The following is a 20,528-nucleotide window of genomic DNA, read 5'->3' on the forward strand; positions in this document are numbered from 1 at the left end:
AGTGCATAGTTACAAAAAAGGTAAAAAGTAAAAAGTAAATTGTATATTCAATGGAGATCTTTTATTTGTTTTTCTTGTTTTTGTCCTTTTCTCACCCTCTACCGATCAATCTCTCCCTCTCCTCTCCTCCCTCGCCATTGGGTAAGCTAATATTTCATGGGAAAAAAAAATCATGGTTGCCAACCATGGCCTTAAGGGCTGTTTGGATCACTATATTAAGCCCCACTCCTAGGAGTGTCAACTAATCCACTTCAGATCGGATCCACCTATGTCTTAGTCACGATCCATTCGGATTCGGATTTCGAGTATTCTTCGTTCTGTGTCTCGATCATGATCCATTTCAAATCAGACCATCCATCGGAGTGTCCTAGTTGGTCCTACTTACATAGTGCACAATTAAAATTCTCAAAAGATGCCGAGGGAGAGTGCAAGCCGCAGCAAATATTGGAAAAGTAGGAATAGTTAGAAGAAAAAAAATGCATATCTTATTTTACTAAAATACCCTAAAAACAATACTTAAAGTTATAAAAATTGAATGGTATTTTCGTCAAATAGAATAATAAATTCAGATTTAAGACTATCCCACTGGCTTTTGATCGAAAATAATTTCAGATCCTATATTAGGGATCTGTGTCCATGGATCCTACTGCTCACGTGTCTAGATTTTATTTGTTTAACTTCGGATTCTAATGGCCCATAGGACCGAATGGGGATCCATTGACAGCGGAACGGGATTCCGTTTTCGTAGCGGTTGCTCTAAATGAAATCAGCTTTTTCAAGTTCAAGAGTATACGGCGTGGACCGACCGGCTCACTCCATATCTCTATAAATCATAATTCGTAAGCTCATTCTCTCTTACTCTAGAACAGAAATTGGTACGGAAGTCGCTGTTTCAAGTGGTTCAACACTGTCGCCCTAATTAGAAGACGAGGTATGTATTTCCGGTTTTTTTTTTTGTATCTCTGGTTTTTTTTCCCCCTTTTATTTTAATTTACTTCCAGCTATGACCTTTTCACTGAAATTCTGCTTATGCAGCCATGAATCTCGTGATTGTTTTTAAATTTCATCTTTAGAATCATATGATACTTATGTTATATTTGGACGTGTCTAGTAGAAACTTGAAATTCTTACATTATGGTAGTTTTGACTTTTTAAAATATATGATTGTAATTGCATGAGTATCTTCTATTGAATGAATGCTTTTTGAAATTTTGAATTTTTAGAAAGTAAGAATTTGAATTTTTAAAACACTTCATAGTCCATAACTTAATTCTTATTGGAAGAGATTTAAACGGGCATGTGGGAAGAACTAGTGGAGGTTTTGAGAGGGTTCATGGAGGATTGGGTTTTGGCAATAGGAATGAGGCAAGATATTTTGGAGTTTGCGGTGGCATATGATTTGACGTTAACAAATACTTTTTTTAAGAAAAGAGATTCACACTTGATAACCTTTAGCAATGGCACCAACTATAGCCAGATAGATTTTATCCTCATTAAGAGAGAGGATAGGGGGCTGCGTGTAAAGATTGTAAAGTCATACCCGGGGAGTGTTTAGTCACACAACATAGGCTGCTGGTGTTTGATATATGCATTAAATGCTGGGAGAGAAAAGATAGAGATATTAGCCATCCGAGGACTAGGTGATGGAATCTCAAAGGGGAAAAAGTAAATATGTTTATGGATAGACTGCTTAAAGAAGGACCTTGGAGTCGTGACGAAGGGACTAATATTATGTGGAATGAGATGTATAGTTATATCGGGAAAGTGGCTAGAGAGGTACTTGGAGAATCTAGAGGAAGTGAACCGTCATTAGGACTATCAATCGGGCCAAGCTTGGGCTGGCCTGAGGTGCTCAAGCTCAGCCCATGTCTATACAACGGGCTTCGGGCTGAGTTCGGTGTTTGACTAAATTAGAAAATTTGCTTGCCCAAACTCAACCCAAACTCCACAACGGGCTTCGGGCCGAGTTCGGGCTTGCCCATCACCTCTTTTTTTCTGCACGAGGAAAGACTAAGGCAAGCATTGAAAAGCCAATTTCATAGAAAGCCATTAAACTTGTTGGCTTTGGCATGTGAGAAAAGCCACACCGATTGATTTTTTGCCAGATTTTGTCTTATTCATTTAATAAATCTGAGGTCGAACTATAGCCTATAGGATATGATGATCCAAACCGTTCATATGGAGTGGGTTGAAGAGGGGCCCAATTTGTATACTTCAACGATTTGGATTATCATATTAAGTGGGTTGAAAATGGCCAAAATAAAGAAAGAAAAAAAATCTATTTAATGTCGAACTATAGCTATAGGATATTAATGTTTAAGTAACTTATTTAATTAATATCTACTGATTTTTAAGAGCATAAAAAATCTTAAAAAATTATATAGTAAATATATTATCGGGTTGGGGACGATAACGGGCTGGACGACCCTTGATCAAGCTCAGCCCAAATTAGAGTTCGGGCTTTAATTTTTTACCAAGCTTTGTTTGGCTTGTTCTCATTTTAATTATGGGCAGGCTTTTAGCGGGCCGAACGGGCGGGCTTCGAGCTTGCCCATCCCGATTGACAGTCCTAGCCGTCATCTAAAGATACGTGGTGGTGGAATGAGGAGGTCCAAAAGACGATTAGGTCTAAAAGGGAGTGCTATAAATGTTTGCATAAGTGTAAAAATGAGGAGAACATTGAGAAAAGAAGCTAAGAAGGCAGTCAGAGAAGCTAGAGGCAAGGTCTATGAGGATTTGTACCACAGGTTAGGGACGAAAGAGGGTGAAAAAGATGTTTACAAGCTTGCTAAGATGGAAGAAAATGATCCATGTCGACGAACCCAACTAGTGTTAGGATTAGACTTAGTCAATCTGAGCCGGATAGATCCTTTCACCTTCTTCATGAAAATTTTCTAAAGGATTCATTAACTGACCCCAACTAGTTTGGGACAAAGGCTTAGTTGAGTTGAGTTGAGTCGCTAACTTAAATTCTTATTGCTTCTCCCATCCGCATTTTCCCTTTCCAAACTTCCATGAGCCCTCCCTTAGCGTTCTGGCAACCATGGTCCTACCCTTTTATCAGTCTAGATATCCACATGGTGTGCCCCACATTTGGATTGCCCCTAGCACAAAAACTGGCACCATGATGGCCAAAGACCAAGAGCCTGGACTTCAAATGCTCAGATAAAAAAAACACATGCAGTTGTCCACTTGCAATGTTAAAAAATTCATTGAATAGATGTTTAAGATCGTTCAATCTGAACAAGTTTTCAGTCATGTGAAATCCAAGGTGTAGCTCACTAGGTTGACAATCCAGGTTGATCAGTTCTCCCATGCGTGTAGTACAACCAGTGTTGCATCACATTATGATGCAGATCATTCCTCTAGTCTAATTATATTCTGATCAATAAATGAAATATTATTCAACTATTCAAATCAGTAGTCTAAAGAATATATCGAATACGGGTTTGATCATTCTTTTGCATTTGTCTTGCAATGGAAAGAGGAGAAAAAAGTGAGAGATGAATGCTTTCAAGGCCTTCAAAGCACATGTTCCAGTAGAATGGAGCCCTCATCTGTACATAACCCTGGTGAGGGGTATCCCGGGCACTAGGAGACTTCACAGGCGCACCTTAGAGGCCATGCGTCTCCGTAAATGCAACCGAACTGTCATGCGTTGGAACACACCTACTGTCAGGGGAATGCTCCAGCAGGTTCTAAAATAAGCAGAATCAAATCCATCTCTCTCTCTCTCTCTCTCTCTCTCTCTCTCTCTCTCTCTCTCTCTCACACACACACACAGATCTCCAGATTTTGGGTTTTTCATATGTCTTTTTCAACTAATGTTTATCCCTCGTTTCTCTCTATAGGTAAAGAGGTTAGTTGTGGTCGAGACAGAGGAGATGTATAACGCCCGAAAGGCAAAAGACGCTGGCCACCGAGCTTTGCGTCCCCCTATCATCGTAAACCATCTCTCCACAGCCAATTCTATATCGTAACCAGACAAGATTCTTTCTAGGTTAGTTTTTTCTGGTTTTCTTTCATGTGTCTTTGTTTAATAAATAAATCCTTTTGTTGGATTTTTATGGAACATCTTGAACTGATCTCCGACCCTTCTTATTTGGACAATGTTGTTTTCAACTCAATGCATAATCTTTATGAGCATTTTATTTAATTTCCTAGAACATTGGATAAAATTGAGAGAATATATCTGCTAAGGGTGTAGTGCTGTCCAAAAGAAAAATAAACATTGATAACCCAATTGTTTCTTGATATGTCTTCCCAAAATTTAGGGAGACATTTCAAAAAAGATTATACTATTCTTTTCCTCAAAAATCAGGCAATGTAGATGGAGACTCGTAGAAGAGCTATCACTTTTACTGCTTGTATTTGTATCATGTTAAATCTTTATAGAGAACCTTGTATTCAAATGAAATGCATCAGAGATTCATGTCTTGGAAATCTGATGATAGATTTTTTGTTCTTGAAGGTAATGAAAATTGTTTTAATACCATATAAGTAACAAAACAAAACAGGCAATGAGCTGGACCCACTATGCACATAAAAAAGGAAAAATAAAACCAAAAGTAGTGACAGAAAATTCAGCCCACTCCATAGATCTTTATTCCTAACTTTCTAGGGAAGTGAAACTTAGGTCCTGACCCACAACCCCTCCCTCGTGAGATTGTTCGCCATATCATTTGCATTCATATATGTTTAAGGATAATTAGTAACACTTCCAAGGCTCCCCATCACCATTATTGTATTTGCTAACCTCAGTGGCCCTGAATTGATCTCGGTGCCTATATGGTCATGTTGGTCGAGTCACCCACAGCCCAAAAGCAACCCCCTCATTCTTCAAGGCTGGTTAATAATGCAATAATATCAGTCGGGTTTGAATATTTTATGCCAAGCAGGCTGTAGTACCCTTTAGTAGCCTTCTACCATCATTCCTGAAAACTCATCAAACACCCGTAGACCTTGGATTACCCCTAGGACTTCGACAAAATGTGATTTGAGAGTATCTGAGGGAGAAGGTAATCTCGCCATGATGTGCTCTGAAGCGGATTGACTTAGATATAATTTTCCATTTACATAACAAATCACCCTACCAATAGTCCCAAAACTCTTTCCGCGCTAAAGCCCAAATTGTTATGGAGAACTTAATCTCCGAGATTGGTTTTCTGTTTTCACTAGGGTCATATAATCTATCTTCGTAGATAATGTTAGTTCTTTCATTCAACAACTTCATAGAACCACATACAGAGTAGTCTACCAAAGAGTTCATCCTTTTACCCCAAGTGTTCCGGCCACTTATAGAAAAGCTTGATCATCATTGTTGAAACCACCCAAGCTACATTGAAGCATTTAAACATCATTGACCATATCATGGACTCCATCGTACATTGGATGAAAATACAGCCCTCAGTTTCTTCCCTCCATTCTACACCTTATGCATCTATAAGAGAGTACATTCTTTCTATTTTAATGTCTCATGACATAAGTATTCAATTTATCAATGATTAGAATGAACTAGGCCCACCACACCATAGTTGAACTCTGTGAAATGTGAATCACGTGAAAGTAGGATACTCCAAATTCGGGGGTCAAAGAGTTTCATAAAACATTCTTGGTGGAAAAAAATGTGTAAAGGAGATGCCATTTCTAAAAAAAAGTTGATAAAGAAGAGGAAAAGTAGGACGAAGGGGAACTAAAACATGATGCTAACATCAATAGTGTCCAATAGAGAGCTACATTCGTCAAAATTTTGAAAAGCTGGGTCATTATGATTTATGGAGATTTTTTTTTGGGTAAAGTTTCAATATGTTTTGGCGGGCCTTATGAAAAGAAATCGTGAATAGTGTTTTTAGATCAAAACTTCTTTCTAATTTAGAAATAATTTAGAAAGTTTTCCGGTAGAGAAAGTAATATGTTTGATCTAGGATAAGTAACTTGTGATAAGGGAAAGACAAAAACAGTCCTTAATTGAGTATAACGAAAGAAGTAAAAGGGCGGCTCAGTGCACGAGGCTCCCGCCATTGCGGGGTCTGGGGAGGGCTAGATGTACGCAGCCTTACCCCTGCTTTGCAGAGAGGCTGTTTCAGTGACTCGAACCCGTGACCACCAGGTCACAATGGAGCAACCTTACCGTCGCGACGAGGTTCACCCTCTGAGTATAACAAGAAGTAATCCTAATGGTATAGGATCAACTTTAGCCCTTCCACCAGCCTAAATAAAGTCCAAGCTATATTTTAGAGATACCCAAAAGAAAAAAGGAAGTATATTACATGTTTCTGTCCAAGAAACCCAAAAAATCAACTTCTAAAATTAGATAATTTACCATTAGGATTAAATCAGGGTTTTAAGGTATTTTGGCCATATATATACAAGTGGGACAACTCATGCTATGCACGGGGTGGAAGTTAGTTTCAATTGAGAAGAAACAGAAGAGTGTAAAAAAATAGTGCAATCAGCATAGTATAGGTTAACTTCCAAAAAACTGAACTATAACAGTATTGATTTGGCATTGATTCTAATGAATCATCACTGAACGTAACTTGAATATGGCATTGATTTAGCCGCATCATTATGTCGGTTTTTTTACAGGGAAAAAACCGTCATAGATGGGTTATTTTAGCTGCATCAATCCACTACATTGACCCATCTACTTGGAACTCTCAATCTGCATTTTCCTCCCTGCTGCATGAAAAAATATTTCAGGTCCCATGCTTCATACGCAATGCACTGCATTGGTTGATCTTAGGAAGCAAACATTATTGGGTAAGATGTTTGGTGTGACCTATAAAACATGAAGAGTTATCATTCAAAAAAAAAATCAAGAGTTAAATATTACCAAGTTTCTGATAAGAACAAATTTTAGATCTAAGGCCTATCCGAAAATCAGTCATGACTATTTGACCTTGGTCTTTCTCATTAGTCTAATCATTTCACCATCACCTATCAATGGCCAATGGGACTCGAAGAAAAGAGTATGAGATTACTTGACCTTAGATGGAAAACCTAATGCAAAGAAAAATAGAAAGCATTGCTGCTAGTGCACACTGTTAGGCTATAAAATAAAGAAATGCAAAGATATCACAATCTCTTTGATTCCTGTGTACTATGATGTATTCTCTTATATTTGCCCAATTTATACATTCCGTCATACGCCATATTGTCTTTACAAAGAGCTCAAAGACTTAATATCTCTACAACCATACCAACTTATCGTAAACATAATCTATGATTCCAAAGCCAGCTAATAGTCCATGTATTCGTTACTTGCACCAATTATGCATCTTCTGTCTTGATCATCATTTTTCACCTCAGCAGCTTAGTTCTGGCTCTTTTATGTAACATTGTAGTGTCATATGCAAATGTCATCTATACAAACATCATACCCTAATTCAACGTAATATGAATACTGACAGATGCACCAAATTACTGGAATCTGAATCATTACAGAAAGATGTTACAAAAAAGCTACCCAAATCATAGCCGTGCATTAATACAAAATCAATTCTAATTTCTATCGCTGTTTGTGTTGGATTTTGAGAATCGACTGTTTCCACAAGTGTGTAACCTGAATTTCCAAAATTTCAGGTTACATATAGATGAGACGGGCTTCATATACATGCATAGGTATGTTCCATTAGCACATATGGAATGTGTACAAGGCTTTTCAATGATGTCCGTAAACCATTTACCATTCATTCAACTATAGATCTGATCTCTTTTCATTTTTTTTTATTTTATGGTTTACATATTTTGATACTTTCTGTTTTGTTACTTCTATTTTATGGTTTACTAGCTAAGACAAGCTCTTTAGTGCTTTACTAATAGCTGGTTACTATTCATAAAAAGGAAAAAAATTCACTATTGATTGAAGTTCAACACCTGCAATATAACTGCATCTGAATTCCTTTGAGAAATCAGTTTCTTCTCTGCCCTTTTTTCCTCCATGGCCCCTAAACTCCTTATCTTCATCCATGAACATAAGATGGAAATAGAAATTGTAGTTGTAGTTGTGTTGCCTTGTCTTAGCTAGTTACAAACTTACGATTAGGGTGATGTCACATGGGCGTTAATTAGCGAAGCTTTCGGGAATGATACCGGCACCCCTTTGCCTTGAGGAAAAATTGCCAATGGGGGACACCAAAATACAAGAATTGTGAATGCGGGACACACTTTTGAAAAATTGTCAGAGGGACGAAATTGGGGTTATCAAACTCTCAAAAGGGGGTTATCAACCCTCTTTAACAATTTTTCAAAATTGTGTCCCCGGTTCACAATTCTTGTATTTTGGTGTCCCCCAGTGGCAATTTTTCCTTGCCTTAATAATGGTCCTCATGTTCTTATGCTTTTAGACTTTTCAAATCAGGGGGTGGGGATATCACTTTTCCAGTTTTCTATCTATTACCAGGCACCGTGTTTTGACTTTGAGAGTTAATTATCCAAACCTAGCCCTAAAGCTATCGTGATTAAATAACATCTGCGTCTTAGGACTAAATTGACCTCTTTGTTAGAGCCCAGTTCTACTAATTCTTTTCACCAATGAGGCAAATTTGCAGTATCATATGTGAAGAGTACATGTAAAATGACAATAGCTACGCAAAAATGCACTTTTACTATCAATGGTTAAAAGTAATTTTTTGGGTTCTACAGGACATAGGGTGGCATGTATTATCGTAAAAAAATCACGATAAGCCGGGTTGTTTGAGATTGTGGCAACCGATTGTGGGCTACCAACCGATTACAGGACTCAAATTTGAGTCCTGTAATCGGTTGGTAGCCCACAATCGGTTGCCACAATCTCAAACAAACAGGGGTATATAAAACTCCCTTGCACATCGGTTCTGAAGAGCTTCCACCCTGCGGTTGAATGAAGGCTGGTATCAATGAAAATTGTTCATATGTAGTGATTTCAGTAATACGACTAATTACCGATCCAATTAGGGTTTAAAAAATTATGGGACCATATTCAGAGCCACATGTCCAGATGCATTTGGAATTGGAGAAACTAAAAAAATGCTCACAATTTTATATGATTCAGTGTAAATTATTAGGATATATTAGTAATTTTCTAACAAGGGATTTGCTAGGCAATTTCGTGGCTCATATTTGCAGGAAAGAAGAGCCACCTCAGATGGATTGAATGAATATGACAAAATCTGCTAAAAAGTGAGCCTGCCTGGCTGTTCTATCTTGCAAATGTGAGCTGCAAAAATGGCTTTCCGTGAAATTGCCTAGCAAATCCCTTCTAACAAAGATGTATACGCTCTTTTCATTAGCGAGTAACGTACATTACTGATATTGGCACTACCATATTGTAATAATTGCACAAACTCAGCTTGTCTTTTCTTTTTAAATTGGTGTCCGGCCTCTTTCGGTCCCAAAATGGGTGTAAACAATTGGATTATGAGACCTTTCTGGGAACTACCAACTGTAATAACTTGTGATAGATGTTAACAAAAAAAAAAATGAAAGACAAGTCGAGTTAGTGCCATTATCAAAACATGGTAGTACCTCCAACAGTAGCCTATCATTTTATATTTTGTTGTTTGATTCTCCATGGTCCGATGGAAGGTCCAAATCTGAATGAACTTGAATTCAAACATCAGTGTAGAATCCATGGGATTCTCTAATTAAGATTCGAAAGAAACCTAACGAAACCTAGTGGGTTATTTACTAACAAGACGTTCATAACTGCGCGAAATATCAGTCTAGAGCAGACACCTACCTACAAACTCTCCGAAGCTCTCTTCCTAAAACAACTGTGAAATAATCGGGCCCAATAAAAGCAGGTAGGTATATACAAGTATCATGTAGATCATAATTCTCAGAGTATGAAGCGAATCCGAGAAGCAATTCAGGAAACAAGGGATTTGGAAAAGAGAAAATGCAGGAAGCAAAAAGCTCTAAAGAAAGGAGACAACGTGTGGCAGGCGTCATTGAAAGTCAACGTGAAACATATGCACTTTGCCTCATTGGAAGCAAACAAGAAATGCGTAGAAAGAGTAGGTTTTAGTAGGTTAGGAGGAAAGGTTAATCTAAGTAAGGGTTACAAGTAGTAAAGAATACTTAGCTACTGATTTGAATTACAAAATTTAGGGATTTATTATTTTGCATATTTATTCAGGTAGATTTAATGTTAAGTTTTTGGAAAAAGATCCACAAAGTTTCATTGAAATTTTAGATTACTTTTAAAGTTTTAAATGCACTCTCTTCTTTTTAAATATGCTCCGTCAACATTATCGAAAGGAGAAAACCCTCTTTTAGTAAAAAATAATCACCTAGATAAGAACCCTACTCTTAACTAAGAGGGAACGTGCAGAAAGCATGTTGGAAGCATGCTTCTCCTAAATTTGGAAAGGGAGAAGAACTTAGCTTCTGAAGCCAGTGACCCATCCGACTATGAAATTTCCTGTAACTATGAGTTAGACACCCATCCCTAACATTTTTAATGAGTTCATTTGAAAAATCCACCAAAGAAAGTAGAGTCCTTTCACCCTTACTTAGAGAATTTCAACATGTCTGCATCACAACCAAGATACTGAAATGGAAATCTTTGAACTGAGGACCCAATATCCACTGCTTGGGAAGGATGAGTGAATTTACTATGGCAGAGTTGCTCTATGTTCTGATGGGAAGCAAGAAGCTTGTCGAGGAAAGACCAGTCACCATGTGATCGCTCTTGCTGAAGGATTCCACTCCCACCTGAGGTCAGCTTCATCAAATTCTGAGAGCACTGAATGTCCATGCTGTTCAACGAGATGGGCGGTAAAAAAGGCGCAAGGTTAGACTCTGGGCTCAGAAGCTGAGGAAGATACATGGAGTTATCGTAGGCGAAATCATACTGCATTTGAACATTCTGTTTTTGCTGAAATGGAGCTGACCCACTTGCCTTCAAGTGATTGAATTGATCTTCTTCGACTGCCACCTCCGGGTGGGGACACCTGTGTTGGCTTTTCTTCTTGAATACCCTACAAACAACCCATCCATCTTCCTGCATAAACATCAACATAATGCAAAAGAAAGAAATGCTTAAATCTCATGAAAAATGGGATAACTGAGCACAAAATTTTGCAAAATCACACACCTTGCTTAATCAATTTAAGAGGCATTTTATATGTGCTGTATAAAGGTCCTTGTTTGGAAAGAGATTGATTTTGGGGTTTTATAAGGGAATCCCTTGAAAGCAGAAAATGTAACTAAGTCCCTAATTTTTACATTATTCCAAAAATACCCTTACATAAATACCCTTAAATAATAAAGAGATGAAAACTTTAGGGCCACTTGGATACTACCAAAATGAGTCATTATTTGCCAATAAGGATATTTTTAAGTTAATCTTATTTGCAAGTGGATCATTAAGGCATCTTTGGTGGCATCGAAAGAAGTGCCATGATCAACTAAAATGTTTGGATTGCAAGATCGAAGCGAAGGCATCATCATGCATGAATGGGTATTACAGTCATCTTGAAATAGTATTTGCAAGATTATTTTGCAAGTTTCAAGGATTATGCAAAAGAAGGGAATTAGTTCTAATTTTTAAGTTTAGGACAATGATCTTACAATATCCAAGGTTAATGGGGGCTTCTTTATATAAAACTCTTGATTTTTTTTTCTTTCTTTTTGTAGTGTTCTTCATGTTATAGAATATTATTGTAGCAAGGAAGAAAAGTATATATGATATACTCTTTAGTACATAGCCTAATATATTGTTTGGGAAGAGCTAGGATTTCCTTGTTCTGCAGTCACATAACATGACAATGAATATAAGCTACAATAACAGTGATAAGTATAGTGTAGATAAGTCATATATAGATCAAAAGGTCAACATTAAAAAAAAAGAGATTATCCTGCTGGATTAATTCATGATCTAATAGAGCAGTATTGGGAGAGATTAGTTTTATTAGGGTTTGGAGAAGTGGGAGGGCACCTGAACCTCCGAGTTATCGTCTTCAAGACGATACTCATGCATAATCCAATCAGTCTTTTGGCCATGAGGAGCTCGGCCCGTGTAGAAGACTAGGGTTTTCCTCATACCAATCCTCTTGGAATTGCTAAGGTGGATTGCCTTGTCTCTTCCTGTGGCCTTCCAAAAGCCAGCTGTTGTTGCTCTATTCGTCCGCGTTCCTGTTGGATATTTCTTGTCTTTGTGGCTGAAGAAATACCATTCATCCTGTGGGCCAGACCCGATCCTACATTTATCTGCATTATATTGAAACCAATAGATGTTTGTTTCAGTCATATATAGTAGTAGTAGAAGAACAACAACAACAAAGTTTTCATTTTGTTCCTTTTTTCAAACCCAAATTATATGAATATGAATGAAAGAAGACATGGAAATGTAAGATGTGACCCTTTGGGCATCCCTAGTATTCGTTTTTAGTAAATTTGCTTTTATTTTGTTTTTAGGTAAGGTACTACGTCCCCCTCTTGTACTTCTTTTATTCATCAATAAAATTTCAGGTGCACCTGCGTTCCTATAAATTCCTGGTAGAAAAAGACATGGAGTCATGGAACATACAAAAAGGTACCTCTAAATGCAAATGATATTTCCACCCACTCTAACAGCATTCCCACTCCCTTTTGTTCTTCTTTTGCCGGAAATGAAGTCATTTTAAAGGAATGACAAGTAAAAGGGGGTGGAAATATATCTTTAAAGGAGAGATACTACAAAAAAGGCGATCTAAGAAATGCCAACACAGAACTTGTATTTGTTCACTTCGATTGCATGCATAGGGTGTGTTATTTCTTGCGCTCAAGGTACGAGTGTAGGTATATAGAGATTAGTTAGGTTTTTGGATAAAATTTCTACAATGTATGATATGATGATAGATTTATTTCTTTTATCCATATTCATAGGAGTGCCAACGATCCTTTAGATGGATTGGCCAAATCAGAGGCCTTGTGGAACTTCTTGTATGTTGGGCTATCTTTGCCTGTTGACATGCACCAGTAATCTTTTCTCTCTTCTAATATAGTTATCTTTCGCTCAAAAAAATCCCAAGTATAAGGTTGTAAACCAGATCTGTTGGAAAAATTCACCTTAGTTATGAACTCGAAAATCCAACTCTAGCTAGAGTTAGAAAAAGAAGAAGAAGCTCTTTCTAACCTTTGAGGTCCCAAGGTTCAAGTTTGTTGAGATCAACGTCTCTGATCACATCAAGGTCGATAACTTCGTAGGCTACTTTCTTCCTCAGATAATAGTAGAGAAGCTCCTCATCCGTTGGATGGAAACGAAAACCCGGAGGAATCGATACCTGGCCATTTTCTGCCATCATTCTCTCTTGCCTCTGTGGCCAAAATAAAAGAAAGAAAAGAAAGATTAAGAAATGAAAAATAAATGCATGAGAGAATCATTGATGAAATTCTATGACCCAAAAACATACAATAACATGAGAAAAAATAACAACAATTTTTCATATTATCAAGCTCAGCCTAAGCTAAAGCCCTATAGAGAATTTAAAGACCATTTTGTTAGAATGTCTCAAAACCCTAATAGATACACAAGAGAAATTGCACCAATACATGCGTGCTTTCTTCTTGGCTCTGTGACTTCTCTTTCAGACGTGGTAAGGACTATTATCAAGTGAGAAAATAATAAGTAGCTACAATTTAAAATTTTCTACTTTGATACCAATTACTTGAAAAAAAAAACAATGAAATGAGAGAATTGGAGGTGGAATTGCACCACTTATTTTCAACATACTAGTTTTCTTCTAAATCCCAAACAGAAAAATTGGAGGTGGAATTTGAGCACTTATTTTCAACATACTAGTATTCTTCTAAATCCCAAACAGAAAAATGGAGAGAGAAAAAAAATCCAACCATCTCGGCTGCATAAAACAACTGTTAGGACCAGCTTCTTGTATTAAACCATCATTGCTCCAAAACAACAAAATCTTAGATCCGAAATGAAGCAGTAGAACCATTTCCTTATAGTTCCACTTATAACTTCTGTGGTCAACAGAACAACTCAACGAAAAAGCTAAACGAGAAAAACCTTATATCAACCATCTCTGCTGAGAAAAATAAAAACCTTATATTAACCATCTCTGCTGAAAAAATAACTCTTATGTCCAGCTTCTTGTTCTTAAAAATCATCACTACCAAACAACAAAATCCTAGATCCAAAAAAGAACAAGAACCAACTCTTATGACCAGTTTCTTGTTATTAAACACTATCACTCCCAAACAACAAAACCCTAGATCCAAAAACCCTCCATTCCCTAAAAAATCAGAAAAAGAAATCTGCTACTGATATTTTCCATAAAAATAAACCGATCCAAGAAAAAAAGAAAGACACCATGAAACAAACAGAAAAAAACACAGACCTCTGAACAAGGGCAAGATTTCTTGTCAAAGAAGAAGAACAAAAGTGGCCAGTTCCTTAGCTTAATGAACACGAAGAGGGTTTGGAAGGAGAGAAGTGAAGGTGAAGATATATCCCTTATAACCCACAAGGAAATGGTAAACAAATATTAAGAGGGTTTGACAAAAGAGAGGGTGGAAATATCAATATAGAATAGGGGTGTGGTTCTGTTGATTCTTGAAGTATTACTGAGACTGGGAATTTGTCTGTTGAATAGGAGACCTTCCCGAAAATCGCCTCATAAGAAGAAGAAAAATTAGCAGAGCTGTCAAAAGGTAATCAATCATATTCCCTTTTCATCAGTCAGAGGAATGAAGGAATTTCACCCCTCATTCCATATTCCATCTCTGAATCTACTTTTCTTTCTCTATTTTTCTTAGTTCCTCATGCCCTTCTATTAAAGTATAGTTTTTTAGTTTTCCAAGGGAAGCAAAAGCCTCTAGTTTTCATCTATACTACGACTATGCCACTACTTATTCATACTTCCCATGTCTTTGTTTACATTTTTTTCTTTGATTTCCATTTCCTCATGGCCTGTTTGGATATACTTCCCATGTCTTTGTTTACATTTTTTTTCTTGTTTTTTCCTTTCTTTTTTGTCTTTTCCATTTGCTTTCCATTTCCTTATGGCCTGTTTGGATTGCAGGAAAAATATTTCTTGAGAATTTTTTTCCTAGGAATTTGTTTTTTTTTTTTTTTTTTGACAATTTTGGAGGGAAATGAGTCAAATGATAAATTTTAGGGATATAAATATTTTATTTTTATCAAAAAAAAGTTTCCAATCAAAATCTTCCCCACCCACATTGTGCTTGAGAAATTTAAAAAAATCATACGAGGGTTATATTGGTCATTTGAATAATGCCGTTGATTTACAAGAAAACGTTGCATTTTGAAAAGGAGGGATATTTAAGTAATTTATTGAATATAATCACTCGTCTATGGGTAAAAAGCAAAACCCTCAAAGTCCGTGGAAGATGCACGTGCAGATCCCACAACCCGCACGCTTTTCCATGCCTCGGGTGCCTTAAACAAATACGAGGGGTGTGTGTGGGCCTTTATTTCTGACTCGAAGGGATTCCTACGCCATCCCCCCTTCCCTTCTCATTTCTGGTCAAACACGGAGATGAGATTACTACAATGAACACACAATTACTCAACTGTCCTTTTTATTTTGATCACACACATATTTAGGACAAAGTACAAGCGTTACTATCACTAACAAAATGCAAAAGAAGATTGGGTCATGATTTTTTCACCCCCACTCTAGGATAATGCGCCCCACAAAGTGAATTGTGGGCAGACTTGAACGCTTACTGACGTCAAATCATGTTAAAAGGGGGGCGCATTAGGGGGCAATTCCAGCAATCCAAATGCCCGTTAATGGTGTTTTACAATCAGCCTCAGGCAATAAGATCACTTATGGAGTTTTTCTGGGAGAGGATTAGTCATTAATTTTTGTAGTTTGAACTTACTTGATCGTTGTTAGCGTGTAAATAACTAAATATAGTGCACAAATATGAGATAATTGAATTATACGTACGTTGGAATCATGGCCTCAATATTGTTGCCGCCATGCTCTCGATCCTAGCAAGACCCAATGTACTAATGGTCTAGATCGATTGGCAGACCCATTACCATATCTAATACATTGAAGCTGCACCACAATATAATGCATTCGGAATAGTTCCCTTTTAATAAGTAGAAGCTCCAATATTCGATGATTTTCACACCAATTTTTTTGGGATTTCCTAGGGACCATCGCAGAAGTCATTTTGTGGGCATGCTGTTGCATGAGAGAGCCGCCACTCATAATAAGACAAAATCTGTTGACAAGAGACCCTATTTGGCTGCTCTCTCCTGCAACAGCTGACCCACCAAATGCCTTCTGAGATGGTTCCTAGCAAATCCCATATATTTTTAAGTAGGTTGTTTTTTTTAGTAGAGGGTGTTTTGGTCATTTAGAATTGCCAAGGGGTATTTAAGAGTTCAAGGCAAAAGTAGTTATTATATAGCTAAGACATTGAGTTTTGTGAAGTTGGGTTTAAAAGGAGGCCTCGTAGAAAGGGTAGAGGGGATGTGAAAACGTCAAGAATCCTCCTCCTTCTTCGCCTACATTTCTGTGCAGTGTCCCTTGAAATATGTGATGGGTGGATTTGAATGAGGATTTCCTTCTAATCCCTACTCTTGGATTTCCAAGAATATCTATCTATCTATCTCTCTCTCTCTGATCAACAAACCATATTATATCTGCATGTACCAATGCTACTACGTGTAGGGAATGAGATCAAATAACAAACTCTCCCGACTCCTTACGTCAAGTAATTTCTTACAGCTAGCTACCATTCCATCTAAACGTTCTCTCACCTTTTGTTCTTCGGTTAAAGTTAGGGTTTGTGGGCCAGACGTTTAATTGTAAGGCCCAGTTGGTATTGGATTTTGAGATTCAGGGCTTGGTTTATTATCTTGTAAGGGAATGGAGATATTTTGCTTTCTTGTGGCTCTAAAATGTTCTTTTGTGGATCGTTATGGTGTCGTATAGGGTGTGGCCAAATGCGGTCTAAGGAGGGACAAAAGTGAGGAGGGTTCGAGGGAGAAATCGAGGGTTTTGCCCTTCTTGTTGAAACAAAAGTATATATCCTTACACATTAGAGTATGGTTGTGTTTGGAAATTTACTACATGCATCATGGGTTAGAGAGAGAGAAAGAGAGAGAGAGATTTCATTTCAATGCTTATGTGTATTATTTAAGTTATATTGCAAGATAGTTTTAAGATATAAATCTAAGAGAATTATTTATGTTAACATAGATTTGAGCCCAAATAGGGTATTTTTCGGGGAGGAAAATGCTCTATGCCTTTATCTCATCTACTCTAACAGATACAGTGAAAGAAAGGTTTGAGAACTTGAGAAGTAAATTCTATTAGCCTATAATTAGGCTAATCTATGTACTATGTGCTACCAGCGATTAACATCTCTCGTAGTACAATTACTAAAATATTCTTTTTAGGCTTACCTATATTGACATACATAAAACTTAGGATTATTTTTCGTTTAATCCGTCCGTCACTAAAATCTATATTTCTTGTAGTGTGTGTTAACAGCATTTGATGTTCTCTTCTTTAATTCGAGGGACATCCATGTGATATGGACTTTGAATCATTTGATATGTATTGAATTTTCTCGCGAACATGGCATGACGTGGTTGCTTCACATGCAAGTGATGAACATGTTGTTCAACAATTGATTAGACAATGCATACTTTAATTGCAAATTGCGGCAAGTATCCGTAAGAGTGAAGCAATCGTTTAGTCGAAAGCAATCCGAAAGGATAAACATAATACTAAAATGATGTTGGTGATGATCGCATATTCTTGATAAACATGACACCACAACATATCATGTATCCCATAGCAACCGAAATTTCCGCCTTTCATAATTTTGTTCTAATGACTTAATTTGTTTCCTATTAAAATTGTAGGCTTCCAACGGTTGAATTTAAAATAGTGCTCGTGCGGAGAACATTAGGTAGGCTTTCGGTGGTTCGTTGTTCTCTCATTCCATCTATCAGATCACATTGACGTCGACCCAAATCTCATTGTCAGGCCAAAGAGGTGCTGTAGGAGAATTGGAGTGGTGTACGATGGCCGGCCAATTCTCCAACAATATTAACTCCTAAATAAGTGGACCTAAATCTAAACACTATATAACCTAACCTTCAAACCCCCAATTCAAAAGAATCAAAACCCTAAAAACTAAAATCTATTTACACCCTAAAAGTCTCATACTTAACTATAAAGTTGAAACATAAACTAACTCTCTCTCTCTCTCACACACACACACACACACACAATGGCATCGAAAGCCTCCTACGTGGGTAGAGAAATGGGTTTCTAGAAGGTCAAAAAAGAAAGCGTTAAGGATTGTTGGCAAATATATGCATGCATGGACAGTTGTGGGTCCGGAAAATAGTCTTAGATGTGGTGTTATGGTAAACTTTTATGTGGGACAAATAACTACATTAATAATAATATTTTTTGGGTACGAAAGCTGGGATCAAATCTGCGACGTCGCAGAAGACATTTCGTGGCTGGGCTTTTGCATGTGAGAGCAGCCCCCTCACATGAATTAAATGAATAGGACAAAATTTGAGCATGTGTGGCTGCTCTCACATGCAACAGCCCAGCCGCAAAATGCCTTCTGGGATAGTCCCTAGCAAATCCGGGTGACCTTTTTATGCATTATCATTTATCAATGTAATTATTTGTCTCACAAAAAAGTTAACCACAAAAACGCATATAAAACTATTTTCCGGACCCCATAATTGTCCATGCATATACTTGCCAACGAGAATTTAATTGATGAAAGGCCTTATGAAGAGGTACTCAGCATTCCATCCTTATTTGATTCAACGGCTCACTTTTTGAGGAGGTACTGTTGGATCAAATTACAAAGGGTGGTACCTCTGACCTACCACCTTGACGAGACTTCACAGTCGGCCACCATAAAATCTCTCAGGTGTTCATATTGCCGTTCAACATATAATTTCTCTTTCCCAACTATCCTCATCTCTTTCTTTTTTGACCTTCTAGAAACCTTTTTGTTGACAACAACTAATGCACATTATAATACCAATTATATACATTTTGCCTGTTCATTAGCTGATGTGAAGGCAGAGAGAGACTTACAATTAGCCCAATGGATGTCACTCGCAGATTTTATGTATTTCTGAGTCCATAACTTTAGTTCCCAGAGCACCAAGAAGACGGTTTGCAAGACTTTTGAAATCCATACGTGAAGATCTGTTGGAGATTAAAGCAATGGTTTCAAAAATGATGGAAGGACAATAACAATTTATGGAAAGTTTGAAAAAAAATCAGCATGAGGGGATGAGCAACGATTAAGAAAAACAGAATCTTGAAAATGTTGGTTTTCAAATATAAAAAATTGAAAGAATTGACGGCGACTAAAGATAGTTTTGTTAAAGACACCACCAAGGATCATCTTGATTTTGTTCAACCATTCAATCATTTCATCATTTTGAAGTGGCTCAATGAAAAATCTTATTTCTTCCCAACTTTGTTTACAATGGATTTTAATGGTGGAGTTCGAATGAGCACGGCTATTAAGATTTTCTCTAATAAAGTTTTTTCTCTAATAAGTCGACTTTCAGGACATTGTTGTTTGTAAGGGAAAAGGAATGATACATGCAAGTTATGGTGCATATGAAGTTCCAAAGTAGTTATTGTAGGATTATATTTTTTAGATTTATGGGTGTTAGTTATTTAGTATTATTCATGTAAGTGGGTAAATGGGTTATGTAAGTGGGCAAATGGGTTGACAATGTGGTATTCTCTTTGTACTTGTATTTAAGTTTATGTATTTCAATGAAATGAGGAAGAAGAAAAATTTACAACAAAGGAAACTTATGTTTCTAGGAGAGTCATCGTCTCGATTTGAGCCTTAGGAGGTTCCTCTCTATCTTTTTTTCATGCTTAGTTCTGTTACGGCCAATTAGGCACGTAACAACATCAGCATCATTTATCTTTGCACTAACCGAGCAATTCATGCAGAGACGAATAATATCAAGATTGATTTTATTTCGTTCGCGAACGGGTCCCTCCACAAGTTCTATGTGTACATTCTTTTGCTAAGTCATAATCAGATTGCTGAAATTCTCTCCAAGCCTCTCCGTTCCAAACAATTTGGAACGTTCAGTTTGGGAGAAGGGGTGTTAATATATAGAAACATAGTTCTTGAAGACAGAAACATGGGAGATTCTGCCATCTCCCTATAATGATAGAAACATGGGAGATTGGAGAATGTCTCCAAAGTTCAACAAAACTTGTTAACAAGGCCGTCTTCCATCTATACATAATACATTTACCTTATTTGGACTCTTGCCTGACTAGGCTAATTGTACATAACATATAGATCTTGTATATCTTGTTAAATAAATTTATATTGATCTTGTATATCTTGGTCGTTAAATATCTCCCAATTCAATCTTAAACATGGCTACGAGGATTTTTTTTTCCTTTTCAAGACCAATAGCTTTTCTATATAAATGTCTATATATCTACGATATTATAATCTTCGTGTCTCTGATATTTGTTAAGTCATCTTTCAAGGAAAATTCCAGCAAGGTTACACCGGCATACTGACTAGGG

The 20,528-nt window shown here is 37.1% G+C and overlaps 2 protein-coding genes across 5 annotated transcripts; one reads left to right on the plus strand and one right to left on the minus strand.

Moving 5' to 3' along the window:
- Positions 1 to 614: 614 nt before the first annotated feature.
- On the plus strand, positions 615 to 9,294 carry LOC143861817 (ribosomal protein L30 family protein). Of its 4 annotated transcripts, XR_013240028.1 has the most exons (5): positions 615 to 931; positions 3,486 to 3,695; positions 3,852 to 4,000; positions 7,585 to 7,623; positions 9,084 to 9,294. XR_013240028.1 is itself a non-coding variant. In XM_077372752.1 (4 exons), the coding sequence occupies exons 2-3, from the start codon at positions 3,504 to 3,506 to the stop codon at positions 3,978 to 3,980; spliced, it is 321 nt and encodes a 106-aa protein (XP_077228867.1). In that variant the 5' UTR covers positions 615 to 931; positions 3,486 to 3,503; the 3' UTR covers positions 3,981 to 4,000; positions 7,585 to 7,908. The 4 variants fall into 4 exon arrangements, 3 of the variants coding, with proteins under 3 accessions (XP_077228867.1, XP_077228869.1, XP_077228868.1); XM_077372752.1 differs by lacking the exon at positions 9,084 to 9,294 and having other exon boundaries at positions 7,585 to 7,908; XM_077372754.1 differs by lacking the exons at positions 7,585 to 7,623; positions 9,084 to 9,294 and adding an exon at positions 7,413 to 7,578.
- A 1,139-nt stretch (positions 9,295 to 10,433) lies between these two features.
- LOC143862357 (protein SOMBRERO-like) lies at positions 10,434 to 14,585 on the minus strand. The gene is made up of 4 exons (XM_077373386.1): positions 14,325 to 14,585; positions 13,103 to 13,283; positions 11,924 to 12,195; positions 10,434 to 10,987 (listed from the first exon to the last, which is right to left on the minus strand). The coding sequence occupies exons 2-4, from the start codon at positions 13,269 to 13,271 to the stop codon at positions 10,493 to 10,495; spliced, it is 936 nt and encodes a 311-aa protein (XP_077229501.1). The 5' UTR covers positions 13,272 to 13,283; positions 14,325 to 14,585; the 3' UTR covers positions 10,434 to 10,492.
- Positions 14,586 to 20,528: the final 5,943 nt, after the last annotated feature.

The sequence above is a fragment of the Tasmannia lanceolata genome, unplaced genomic scaffold (genome assembly GCF_043159265.1).
Source record: "Tasmannia lanceolata isolate RefF3 unplaced genomic scaffold, GAP_Taslan_0.1 ptg000037l, whole genome shotgun sequence".
Taxonomy (NCBI): domain Eukaryota; kingdom Viridiplantae; phylum Streptophyta; class Magnoliopsida; order Canellales; family Winteraceae; genus Tasmannia; species Tasmannia lanceolata.

What these genes read in the sequence shown, in the direction of transcription:
- LOC143861817 (XM_077372752.1), top strand. Translation starts at nt 3,504, where the DNA reads ATGAATGCTTTCAAGGCCTTCAAAGCACATGTTCCAGTAGAATGGAGC. An exon ending in TCAGGGGAATGCTCCAGCAG is followed by an intron (nt 3,696 to 3,851) that starts GTTCTAAAATAA and finishes TTCTCTCTATAG; the next exon opens with GTAAAGAGGTTAGTTGTGGT.
- LOC143862357 (XM_077373386.1), bottom strand. Translation starts at nt 13,271, where the DNA reads ATGATGGCAGAAAATGGCCAGGTATCGATTCCTCCGGGTTTTCGTTTC. An exon ending in TGAACCTTGGGACCTCAAAG is followed by an intron (nt 12,196 to 13,102) that starts GTTAGAAAGAGC and finishes AATATAATGCAG; the next exon opens with ATAAATGTAGGATCGGGTCT. An exon ending in ACGATAACTCGGAGGTTCAG is followed by an intron (nt 10,988 to 11,923) that starts GTGCCCTCCCAC and finishes ATGTTTATGCAG; the next exon opens with GAAGATGGATGGGTTGTTTG.